The 13,142-nt window shown below is 41.8% G+C and overlaps 1 protein-coding gene across 5 annotated transcripts in view; it reads left to right on the top strand.

Annotated features, from left to right (window-relative positions):
• SIPA1L2 (signal induced proliferation associated 1 like 2) overlaps nucleotides 1–13,142 on the top strand; it is a 101,677-nt gene that overhangs the window by 44,930 nt on the left and 43,605 nt on the right. For 3 of the 5 annotated variants that reach the window (XM_063124368.1, XM_063124370.1, XM_063124369.1), the window contains exon 7: nucleotides 7,465–7,542. The exons of the other annotated variants lie outside the window; for them this stretch is intronic. In XM_063124368.1, coding sequence (XP_062980438.1) covers nucleotides 7,465–7,542 — 78 coding nt within the window. The remainder of the gene's footprint in view (nucleotides 1–7,464; nucleotides 7,543–13,142) is intronic. 5 annotated transcript variants of the gene reach the window in all.

Here is a 13,142-nt window from a genome sequence, read left to right on the forward strand (position 1 = left end):
AGTCAATCCACTCCACCCGCTGCTCCCACTACCTCGGTATCGAGACCACCTTCGGTATCTGCCACTTCGATATCGAGACCACCCTCGGTATCGAGGCCACACTCGTTACCAGCAGTACCGACTCGTCCGCCTAGCCTTTCAGAGGGCGAACTGAGGGATTCGATGTCGGCAGCGTCTTCTCACCAGCCCCCTCGACCGCGAGAACTTCCATTGTTGCCATCTCCAAGGCTAACACCACGCCGTGATTGGGAGGCAGCCTCTCGCTACTCTGAACCTCAAACGAGGGATGACGATTACCAATGGGAAGGATATCGCCCCCAAAGGTATTTCCAGGAACAGCAATATTCGCGGGAGGATTACTATGCTCTTCCCCCGCCTACAACTAGGGTGTGCCGTTTCCCATCACCAGCGCCTCAAAGAGCCACGGTATCGACGCCTCATAGACAGCCATCGGCATCGGCTGTTCCTGCGGTTTCGACTGATGATTTACATCTAGTCACAGTTACGTCACCGGAGGAAAACTATCCTTCGGACTCGGAATCGGGGGTGTCGGCCGCTCCTTCATTTCCATCACCAGAGGATGAGGTCCAAGATAAAGACCCTTCCTCCCCATCAGACGACATGGTTAGGTTCTCGGACCATATCCTGCGAATGTCTAGAGCATTGGGGATAGAGACTCAGGAGGCTAATGAAGCGGTGGTAGATCGCATCTACGATGTGTTTCAGACTACCACAAACCAGAGGATAGCAATTCCCCTCCCTCACGCGCTAAAGCAGGCAGCGCAGTTGACTTGGAAGACACCGACGTCGACGCAGGCAACATCAAAACGCCTAGAGACTCTGTATAAAGTGCAGGAAGAGGGTGCACAATTTTTAGTTCAGCACCCTAAGCCGAACTCAATAGTGGTTGAGTCAGCACAGGGCCAGTCTCAGAAAGCACATTCTGCTCCAGTGGACAGAGAGGGAAGAAAGCTAGACATTACTGGCAGAAGAGTCTACTCGTCATCCTCCTTGGGCATCAGGGCATCAGCCTATGAAGCAACTATGGCCCGTTATCAACTTTTTCTTTGGGAGAAGATTGGTAATCTGTGTGATCACCTCCCAGAGGATAAAAGAGAGGTGGCAAGAGTTCTTCAAAATGAAGCAACGGGTATAGCACGGCAGCAGTTGTCCACCGCTCGACACCAGGTGGACTGCCATTCAAAATCGATGATGGGGGCCATATCGTTAAGAAGGCATGCCTGGCTTAGATCCTCAAATCTAACCAACGAGACTAAGGCCAGGATAGAAAATATGCCGTTTGATGGAGAAGGTCTATTTAACAGCAAGACCGATGACACGCTGGACTCCATCTATAAAGCTCGGACGACTGCTAAAAAGATGGGGTTTACTTTTCCCTCGCAACCTCAATACCGTTCGAGGAAATGGAGACCTCCGATGCAACAGCAACAGCATCGGCCCCAATACCAGCCTCAACCTCGGCAGCAACAACAACAGCTGCAGAGGAAGAGGCCTTACCAAAGCCGATTCCAGCTGGACAAGAGGCAACCTGACTTCAGCAAGAAACAGCGTGTTTGACTCTTCGGCTCCAGATCCACTCCCTTTTGCGAACCGCCTAGCACCCCATTACCACCTATGGGAGTCAATAACAACAGACTCCTGGGTGCTCACTATCATCAACTCGGGCTATGCCATCGAGCTCGATGCCCTTCCTCCTTTTTCCGGCGTGAAAGTAACGGCTCCATCCCCTCCTCTGCTGCTCGAGGTACAGACCTTACTATCGAAGGGAGCCATCTCTCCCGTACCGGCAGAGGAACTCAATCAGGGATTTTTCTCCCGTTACTTCACGGTCCTGAAGAAAGACGGAGGCCTTCGACCGATCATGGACTTAAGACAACTGAACAAGTTCATCACCCCGAGGAAGTTCCGTATGACAACGGTTACTTCTATTCTGCAGCTTCTACAAAAAGGAGTTTGGTTCGCAGTGGTGGATCTGAAGGATGCGTACTTCCATATCTCCATCAGGAAGTCGCATCAAGCTTACCTTCGGTTTTCGATCGGTGCATCTCAGTACCAATTCACCGTTCTTCCGTTCGGGTTGGCCACGGCGCCGAGGGTTTTCACGAAGGTCATGGCGGTGGTATGCGCCCACCTAAGGCAGAAAGGCATTTACATTTATCCATACCTGGACGATTGGCTCCTCGTAGCGGACAGCAGCGAGGCGCTCCAGTCAGACATACTAACCACCCTCAACCTGTTGGACTCATTGGGGCTGTGGGTCAACCACGAAAAGTCCATTTTGACTCCACAGCAGAAATTGGATTTCATAGGGGTAACCCTATCCTCTCGAGACGGGAGGGCATACTTACCATCAACCAGGGCGAATACCTTACAGCAGTTAGCCATCGATACCGAGAGCCGCCGAAAGGTTTCGGCATGGACAGTTCAGAGACTATTAGGTTTGATGGCAGCTACTACGGCAGTCATAAAATTTGCAAGACTCAGAATGAGGATATTGCAGGCCTGGTTTTTGAGGACTTTCGATCTCAGGCACAATGCTCGACGGACTTACCTTTCGATACCGAAGCAAGTGAGGGCATCCCTGAGATGGTGGTTCTCGATGTCGACTCTTCTCGAAGGCGTTCCATTCCAACAAGACGCGCCTTCGGTAACGATCACGACGGATGCATCCTTAGAAGGATGGGGAGCCCATTGCAGCTCCTTAACCTCTCAGGGTCGTTGGCCTCGATCACAGAGGGAGCATCACATCAACCATCTCGAACTCCTGGCAGTAGAAAATGCAGTAAAAGCATTTGCACAGATGATCGAGGGCCGAAATGTCTTGATCGCAACGGACAATACTACCGTGGTGGCATACATCAACAGACAGGGTGGAACAAAATCACACCCCCTGAACCGTTCTGCACTCAGAATATGGAACTGGTGCATAAAGAGAAGGACTTACCTGACTGCGATCCATGTAGCCGGCAAGGAAAACGTCGTTGCGGACTCTCTCAGCAGGTCCTTCCATGTCGACCACGAGTGGGAGCTCGATGTCGGAGTGCGGGAAAGCCTTTTTCGGTACTGGGGCCGTCCTGTTGTCGATGTCTTCGCTACCGAAGACAACGCAATTTGTGCCAAGTATTGCAGCAGGGCAGGAAGAGGAGAGCAATCTTTAGGAGACGCCTTCACCAGGACTTGGAGAGGAAACCTCCTGTACATGTTTCCTCCCTTCCCACTATTGACAAGGGTGGTAGCCAAGATCCAGATAGACAACTCCAATTGCATCCTCATCACTCCGTGGTGGCCTCGACAGACGTGGTTCTCTCACGCCCTTCGGCTATCGAGAGGGGATTACATCAGGCTTTCGTCGACACCGAAGCTACTGTCTCGACACCAGGGCAGGGTTCGACACGCAGATCTGTCGACCCTCAAGATGACTGCATGGAGGATAACAACCACTCCTCCTCTGGAACTAGAACTTTGACTGTGGACCACATTATATTGGCAGCACTAAAGCCTTCCACAAGGAAAACTTATGCAGCAAAGTGGCAAAGATTTCAGAACTTTGCATCAAAAGATGGTCAAATACCAGAATCTTGCCACTTAGCCTTTATCCTCAATTATTTATTGATGCTTTTTCAGCAGGGACTTAAGCTTACATCCATCAGAGTGCACCTAGATGCAATTACATCTTTTCACCGAGGCATAGATGGGTTTACACCCTTTACCCACCCAACAACTAAGAAATTTTTGAGAGGGCTTAAGAACACAATACCAACTGTGAAAAGTATTGTACCTCCATGGAGCCTGTCAGTTGTGCTGCAAGCACTGACACGCAAACCCTTCGAGCCTATGGCTTTGACAGACCTTAGGCTACTTACTTTAAAGACTGTCTTTCTAGTAGCCATTACATCGGCAAGACGGGCAAGTGAGCTTAGAGCTCTTAGGATAGATGTCCCATACACTATCTTTCATAAGGATAAGGTTGTGCTACGCACAGATCCAGCCTTCCTACCTAAGGTAGTGTCTACTTTTCATCTGTCCCAACATATTACTTTACCTGCTTTCTTCCCTAATCCAACTACACCTCTTGAGTCTTCCTTGCACACTCTCGATGTAAGAAGGGCTCTCGCTTTTTACAAAGACAGAACAGAGACTTTAAGGAAAACAAAGCAATTGTTTATTTGTTATGGTGAGCCTTCTAAGGGACTCCCTGTCTCTTGCCAGCGGTTGTCACGCTGGATAGTGGAGACAATAGAATTGGCCTACTCTATTTCTAAATTAGAGTTAGTGAAACCTGTGACGGCTCATTCCACCAGAGCTGTTTCAACATCGGTGGCCTTCACCAGAGGTGTTCCCTTGGCAGAAGTCTGTAGAGCCGCAACGTGGTCCACTCCATCCACGTTTGTCAAGCACTACAGTTTGGACACCCGTGCAAGGCAGGACTGCTCATTTGGGAGGACAGTGCTTTCAGAGATCTTCAGATGATGCACCAACCCACCTCCAAAGGTATGTCAGCTTGCTACTCGCCCATATGTGTGATACATAGAGACCACGAAGAAGAAATTCAGGTTGCTTACCTGTAACTGTAGTTCTTCGAGTGGTCATCTATGCATTCACACAACCCACCCACCATCCCCACTTGGTGGTGTGAGACTTATAAATGACACTGTTTTATTGTGGAATGTACTTTATTTTATTTACACTCATGTTTATGGGGGCACAATGTCGGACTCCTGTAAACTGAGGTAAGGGCGGGAACCCCATGGACATGCGCGGTAGCGTGGGGGGAGGGGTTCCCGCCAAAAACGTTCCACTCAGCTATAGTAGGTTCCGGTCTGGTCTCTGCGCAGGCGCAAAGCCCATATGTGTGAATGCATAGATGACCACTCGAAGAACTACAGTTACAGGTAAGCAACCTGCATTTTTTACTTGAGGATTAAAACCCTTACTTCTTTTTTCTTTTCTTTTTTACTGTTATGGTTCAGAGTTCTTGTATTATAAATATTGTATCCCGCCTTTCCATTAAAAACAAATGTTCAAGGTGACCAACAGAATTAGAAATTATTCCACTATATTCCCAGTATTCAGTGGTATAGATATTTCAGTAGAGTTAAACACTGGGGAAGGGGTGGCTGGCTTTGGGTCTGGGGTTCTTTTTGTTTTTAAAGAAACTGAATCTAGAATCCTAACCCATAGTAAGGTACACTTAAGATATAAGTATATGTGATTCCTCCCCCTCCCCTTATTATAGTATAAAGTTTTTCAGGAATTGTTTACCATGTCGCTCATCTCTTATACTAATGGAAGATACTGCATTATGCAGGAAATACAATTAATGTCTGAAAATGTACGCTTACATTTTATTTCTGAATATCTTAAAAGCATTAAGGATGGCTAAAATGACATAGCACTTTTGATCTGAGAGAACCTTAGGGGTTGCAATTCTGAAACTAATGGACTTTTGCCATTGGCTTCAGTGGGATTAGGATTACCATTTTTGTAAAGTTAACCCTGCCTTTGCCTGTAGTAGTTGATACAAATAAAATATTGGGCACAGATATGCTGAGTCCAATGCTCTTTGGGCATTTCAGTAACCACCAAGGTTTTTAAATGTGCAAGGAGATTTAAAATAATAAATCTATATTCAAAGATTATATAACATTTTCAGAATTATGAATTTAATTTATATGAAGCAGATCCATTCACAAATGAGATTACTGCTTCAAGTGTAACATTCTGCATGTTCATGTGAGAAGATAACAGAAGAAACAACCCAAGCTCCTTGTATACCTATGCAAGGAATAATTATTTCTGCAGACATATTTTTGGATTTACTTGTGCAGTCTCTTCTGTACCATACTCACTCACATTGTTTTCAGTGGGATCTACTCCCAAGTAACATCCACAAGATGCTCCTGCTTCAAAAGGCAGCCAAAAATATTTTAAATATGTAAGATTGAATAAAGAAAGTAGGAAGATCTCCACAGAAGGAAAAATGGTTGGTGGCACACAGTTCTCTAATGAGAAAATATTGTAGTCACACAACAATGCAGTGCTAGAAATTATGTGTGGAATGCCATGCTTTCCAAGTGGTGTAGAGCCCCTTACATTTCTCTGGGATCCACTACAAATGCCAAAGATAATGAAAGTATGAGTTCACATTGCTGCATAATTATGCATTTATCTGCATGGATTTTGTTTCCTTTGTTGTAATGCAATATGCAGAATACAGGAACAATAGAACATTTGAGAAACAGGAATCAATCTGTGGATGGTTTAAACTGCAACTTTGTAGTATATTAGAAAATACTTTTACAAGGCATATGCTTGACTGATGTTGTTTTCAAATATTTTTTGGTTTCCAATTACAGGCAATGGCAATAAATATTAGCTTTACATGATGTTAAATGTTGTTTGTCTTTGTCTTGACTTTGCCTAATCTGTGAACATAGGAAATAGCCTTTTGCCTTGATCCTCTTCTTCCCAGAATTATATGGTGTCTGTCACATTCACAGTTGCGTTTGCTTAGCCACTCATACCACTATTCCATTTTCCTCCCTCCTTCTATATCTTTTCTCAAATATTCCCTAATGTGTCTTCCTGTCTAGAGAAACTAAAGCCTGTTCTTGGTTTATCCTCAAATTATTCCAACTTTAACTCCCATTATTTTCCCAGTAACAGTCGCACCTTTCCACAATGTTTTAGTAAATACTCATCAGTCTTTGTACCTTGGACAGTATTGTTATATTTAGCAGTAATATATAACAGTATTTTTGATGGCTTTCTTTGCATAAAAATAATGTGGAAGTTTTCCATATTCAAGTAATATTGAGATTTGAAAGCCCACCACATCATTATTTTTTAAGATCCAGTAGTATTTGCACAGCATGGACACTTCTCCATAACATGTGATAAGCACACTCAAGTAACTAGCATTTAGCCAGCCTTAATGTGTAGAAGAAATAGCTAATGAATGTTTATTTTCTCTTTTCATTGCTACCTAGCTGCTGAGATATGTAATACAGAATGTACCGACAGAAGGATTCTTTACAGGCTAGGAAGAAACCAGATAAAATAACAAATCTTTCCCTCATACACTCAGGAGGCTGAGGTTCAACATTGCAGATGCAGTTGCTGATGTTCTCAGGGTCTACACCAGCCCTGTGGTGTAGACGTTCTATGCTGCATACAGGGCTTTTCTCGTTTCAAACACTCACTATGTTTTGGGAACTACTCACCTTATATTCAGATGGCATCTAGCAGCCCAGTCTTGTTACACTAAAGTTATGGTTTGAGTAGGTTTATACATCCATTCTATCTGGTATGATCACTGAGCAAGGTACCTAGCCAGTTACTCTGAACGTTGTCTTCAATGAGCAAGGGCTGAGCATTTCTTAGAATCCAGTTACCTGTGAGCCAGAAATAGGCCACACCAGAACTGTCTGTTGCTTTTTCCAGGAAATAACTACGCCCTGCTTGGTCACTGATCAGGACAACCCTCTAGTTTTAGAGCCAGCAGGAGATCCAAACACTAAGGTAATTCTTCACTTTGGCTGCAATATAGGGTGGGAAGCATTCACTCAGTGTTCTGATCAGAACAGAGGAAGCTACCCACTCTGGTGCAGCCAGTACCACCACCTTGTATTGGCTTTCCTTACAAATCATAGTTAAAGGCTTTCCTTGTCGAACCTTTACCCTTACAAACACCCTTTCCAGATCATTTCCTTGTAAGATTTTCCTTCACACTGCCATTTGCTTTTGCTATCTTTGGTCAGATCTGATTAATCCAAATCTGTTCTCCAGGTCTTTGTTTTTGTTTTTGTCTGATTTAATAACAAATTGAAATAAGTTATTGTCTCTAAATAAGAGTAACCACTACTTCAGTGTTTGGAACTTACTCAGTTTTAATCAGGTCTGATTTAAATAAGTTACATTTTATGTGTAAATATTAAGTTATAATTCAAACTTCTTGTGAAACAACTTATTTTAAGGCCATATTAAAATAAGTTTGATGGTTTCTTCATGATGTCTATTCATTTCCCCCCATTAAATTGAATGAAGAAAGATGCTGTATGACAGGACAGCCTTGAACCCTTTTACAAAAACAAACAAACAATTATTGTGGCATTTGATATTCAATAATGGTCACTTTTATCTTGGGCAGCTTAGAAATATTAGAAATAAATGAATAACTACATACCCTTATATGCCAAAAGGGTCAGCATATAAGGGTATGTATCAGGTGATGTTCCTGATTTGATGGATAGAGTTCATCCTAGTATATCGCATTTCTGATTATCACTATCAGAAGAGAAACTTAAAATGCAGCACTCCTATTGATTCAAATGTTAAGGAAAATAGAAACAGAAGAAAGGTAAAGGCCTGTGTGTGAGATTAGGGCATATGCAGAACAGTCCTTTAAAAATACAGTGGGCAGTGCTTTCCTTACGTGATCTGAACTGGATACTCTTTCATGACAATTTAAATTCTCATATAAAAGTTAAGTTAATTAATGCTGATAAGTTATTTAGATACATCATGCCAATCAAGACTGTGATTTACATACATTTATTAAAAAACAAGTTCTATGAATACATTATCAGTGTAACTTTCAAATACATGGGTGTTAGGGTACTTCCAGACAAGGCTTTTTATTGTACCATCACCCTACCACATTCAGGGAATTTTACTGATGGTCTAGATAAACTTTTGCAACCCTCCCATATTTTCCCACCACTATTTTCCACCTTTTTCCATACCACAGCCAATGTATTAAGGAGAAAAAATGGAATTGCTGCACAATGCCTTCAGATTGGTAGAGCTAGGAGCCCTCAATCTGGAGGCACTCTTAGGACTGACGTGAAAGACTATTCTGCTGTCAGCCTTCCTGTGTAATTCCACAAGACCTATGTAGTATATTGAAAATACCCATTACCTTGTAGTATCAGCTGCTCAGAGTATGTTAGAAAGATAAATGGATAAATAAATTAAAGAGAGAAGTGAAAACACACACACCAAAGTATTAATAGTTAAAAAGAAAGTGCTCTGGGATGGAACACTCCATTTTCCTTAGCATCTCTTTTTTACTATTGTCAAGAGTAGTATCTCTCTTTTTTCTTCTTCACTTTTCTCAAATATATTTCCTATTCTTTTTTCTCCATTCAATTTGTAATCCATTTTTATAGCACCCCCATCCAAATCAACGTCTTCCATATTGCAGTTCATCAACAATTTAACTTTCCTTTTCTGTTCATTGAATTTTAATTCCTTGTTTATGATCACTGGTTTGCTTTCATAATGTTGTGCTTACTTTTATGGTACTGATTATAATGGCAGTATATTGTGTTGATTAAAAAAAAAAGTTCGCAGTATCTTGGACCGCACCCAGTTTGGTAAGATTTTAAAGAATGAATGAATATATTTAAAATGTATCAAGCATCAAATGCTCATCATGTTAGCTACAAAACCTAAATTCATTTCAAGGACTACTAATACTCCTATAAAATATACTAGAAATGTTTAGATTGCAAATGTTCTTGAGTTCTTGTTCATGATATTGCCTATCATATAGGACAGAACATTTAAAATAAAAAAGAGCTGCATTTGTTAGAAGGGCTTCCAAAACAAGAGAGGCTCATCTAAATGGAATGGTAAAAACAATGGTTTTATTGAATAGTACCTTCCTGCTTTTGTTTTTTTTAATTTTGAATGAAAAAATACCTAGTGGATTTTGAGCTATCAAAGGGGCCTCTCAATGTGATAGTTACTGCCTATGCAAGATCATGCCTCCTGCTCAGAAAAATGAGATGGAAAGTGATCTTCAGGATTGGCCTTTTATCTATGCTATTTGTCTTTCACTTGAGCATTTCAAAAGCTAATTCCACAAGTTGCAAAAGTGCTTGAAGATCCTATTATTGTGAGAAAATAAATCTGGTTTTGTATGAAAGTTTTCACTTATGTAACTTGTGATTTAAAATATTTTGTAAAGCTTCCAGTGTGATTTACAGAAATACAATTGAATCACTGCTGTGAAATGGAAAAATAACTTTTGACAAATCTGAATTACTCTGTAAAATAATTGGGATTTTCTGCTAGAACAATTATTTCGGCATTTGGCAGTGAACTAATTAAAATTCTTCTTTGGGGCTTCGGTGCAGTCTCACAATGGGAGCTGCTGTTATGCAGCCCAGCTGCAGAACCTTCAGAGATCCTCTGGGAGGAATGATTCCCTCCACTTGACTAATTTTTACATGCCTTTGAGGGATGTAAAACATTGAGGGCTAGAAAGTGAGTATCTAGTATCTGTCTTCTTTCTCTTTTTAGTGACCTTCATTTAATGAAGTTGGAGAAGTATTTAGTCTGTTTACGAGTCAAACTTCAGAAACCAAAATGTCCATTCCTTGCTTTATTTCCTGAGCGTCTCTCCTTATAATATGCCTGCCCAAGACTTGAGATCAGTTGGAGGAGCCCTCCTCCGCATCCCACCAATGCAACACTTACGCTATGGTGGGACATGGGAGAAGGCTTTCTCTGTTGTGGCACCCCGACTGTGTAATGCTCTCCCCTTGGAGGCCCGACTGGTGCCAATGCTGACTTTATTCCAGCACCAAGTAAAAACATGGTCTTTTAACATAGATTTTAATGGTTAAATTCACCAAGCTCGCACATTGTTTTAACTGTTTAAATTGTTTTTATTGCTTTTAAATTATATACTGGTTTTAACTTGATTAATGGTTTAATTTGTTTTTAGCTGTGTATTTTTGTTTTGTTTTACATTGTATAATTTTATCTGTATGCCGCCCTGCGATCCTAGTGATATAGGGCGGAATACAAACATTTGAAATAAATAAATAAGATTAAAACTAGCTTTATGGGGTGAAACCATGGCTGTGGGGGAGTCAGAAAGAAGGACTCCCTTTTGTGAACCGCCCAGAGAGCTCCGGCTATTGGGCGGTATAGAAATGTAATAAATAAATAAATAATAAATAAAGGAGAGGCTCCCCAATCAACCATCATCCCCAAAAGGCCAATTCTGCTCCATTAAGTTCCACTGTCACTCTACTGCATAAAAGCAATAGTATAAGCCTAGAAAGCATGACTCCAATTGGGCAAGCCCTTTGTCTAGAGAGCTACAGTTTTAGATAAGACTTCAGGATTCTCCACAGGTCCAGGCAGAGAAGTGCATAAGAAGGCAAAATCTAACATTTAATAGATCAAAATTGAGGAGATAATGATGCCACATGGAATGAGATGCATCCCAATTAGAATATCATTTTTTTGGTTGAAATATATATTTGAGTGAGTGGTCATTTTGGGGAAAAAACCCTTTCCCCCACGACTTACGGCATGTCTATACCTCCTGGCATTCTGGGAGGGAGGGGGGAGGATCTCGTTGTATTCTGCTCGTGAGATCCTCCCCTTTGGACAGACAGCATGCCTGAAGAGCTCCGTGCCGGTTCCTGCCTCCTCGCATTTATTTGCGAAGAGGCGGGACGAAGCTGGAACAGCCGCCCACACCTCCCACAGTCTCGGGATGATGCTGAGACCGCAGGAAAAATCGGGCTAAAAGCTGTCCCAGTTATCCTGTGGAAATGGATGCATCATCCCTCCCTGCCCCCCAGGATCCCCTGTGCGTCATGTGGACGCACAGGGATGATCCCAGGACGATCTCCAGGATAAGGCATGGTTATACATGCCCTTAGTGTAGGCGTGCTTGACATAAAAATTTAGCAGTTTAGCAGGTCCATCTGGAACTAAGCTTCTATCTCACCCTTTGGAGCTGATGGAATAATTTCAATATCTGAGAAACTGCTTCCCTTATGGGTAATAGTATGATTTTTCTTTTTTTCAAAGACTACGTTATCATAGTACTATACTGATGTTTTCAATCTTTTGTATGAGCTTTGTAGGATTTGTCCCTTAACTTTTCTTTGCAAACATCTGATCAGTACATTAAACTTCATTTGGTAAGATGAGTTTACATTCAAATGCCTTGCTTCCATAAAGACTTCAGTCTTCCCATAGTTTCATGTATTTACATCCCACTAAAATAAGCGTGGTATGTAGATGAATTGCAGCAATTAGGTTATAATGTCATTACAAAATTTCCATTGAAACCCTATGGCCATAGAGCTAACTGTGTGCTTGGACCAGGTACAAGCACATAGTTGTTTTTTGTCCTCTGTTTATATACATCTCCAGGACACCTCATTTTAAAAGCTTGTGAAAGTTAAAATTAAATAAAATTCTACTAAAACAGTTCAAAACACAACAAAAGGTTGGATTTCTAACTCTCTGCCGGCTTACTCCTGACCATTCTAAACAAACAACTTAAGCAAAAATTCTTGCAGTACTACCAAAAGTACTGGCTTCGAGAGTTTCCAAGATAATGGCGTCGTGCTTTTCTTCAGTAGCCTCTTTTCCCAAACTGTCTGCTTTTAAAATAACATAGGTGGGTTAAAGTAGCTTCTAATTTTGTGCTGAGGTGAAAATGCATCAGAAAATGTCCATGGAACATCTGGATTGTAGCAATATTTCCCACACCTTTTCTGTTTTCAGTAATTACAAAAAAGTAACTACTATCACCTTTTAGACTGCATACTTAATAACTTTGTTCTTGTAATTTAGTTGTGTTGTTGATAAGTTATGGTACCCAGGAGTAATCCAAAATACCTCTTTTTATAATCAACAGGGCTTGCCATATGGTTGGTTTATCAGTAATGGGAACATTTATGCATACATATTTTTGGCAGTATTCGAAGGGCCACATGGGAGATTCTGCATGTGCAACCAGAGCACTTGCGATCAAATTTCTATCATATAGACCTTACCAAAAGCACCTCTCCAAAAAGGTGTTCCCAAAAGGCAATGCACGTGGTGGCAGGAGGAGCTTTTGTAATAGTGTTGGAGAGGAAATTTGCAGAAGCCCTAGTGCACACGTTAACCTGGTTTGCACATAACACTAACCGATGTTTTATTTAACCTATGATGTATTGATCTGGGCTTCTGATTCTGTCAGGTCCCAGTCAAAATAGATTCTTTTTATTGCCAGTATGAAACAAAGCCACTTGTGCAAAAGGATGACATTTTATTGATAGAAAATGCAGAATATAAATATGCAAAGAAAGCTCACACCT

This window comes from Elgaria multicarinata, chromosome 4, assembly GCF_023053635.1.
Source record: "Elgaria multicarinata webbii isolate HBS135686 ecotype San Diego chromosome 4, rElgMul1.1.pri, whole genome shotgun sequence".
NCBI classification, from domain to species: domain Eukaryota; kingdom Metazoa; phylum Chordata; class Lepidosauria; order Squamata; family Anguidae; genus Elgaria; species Elgaria multicarinata.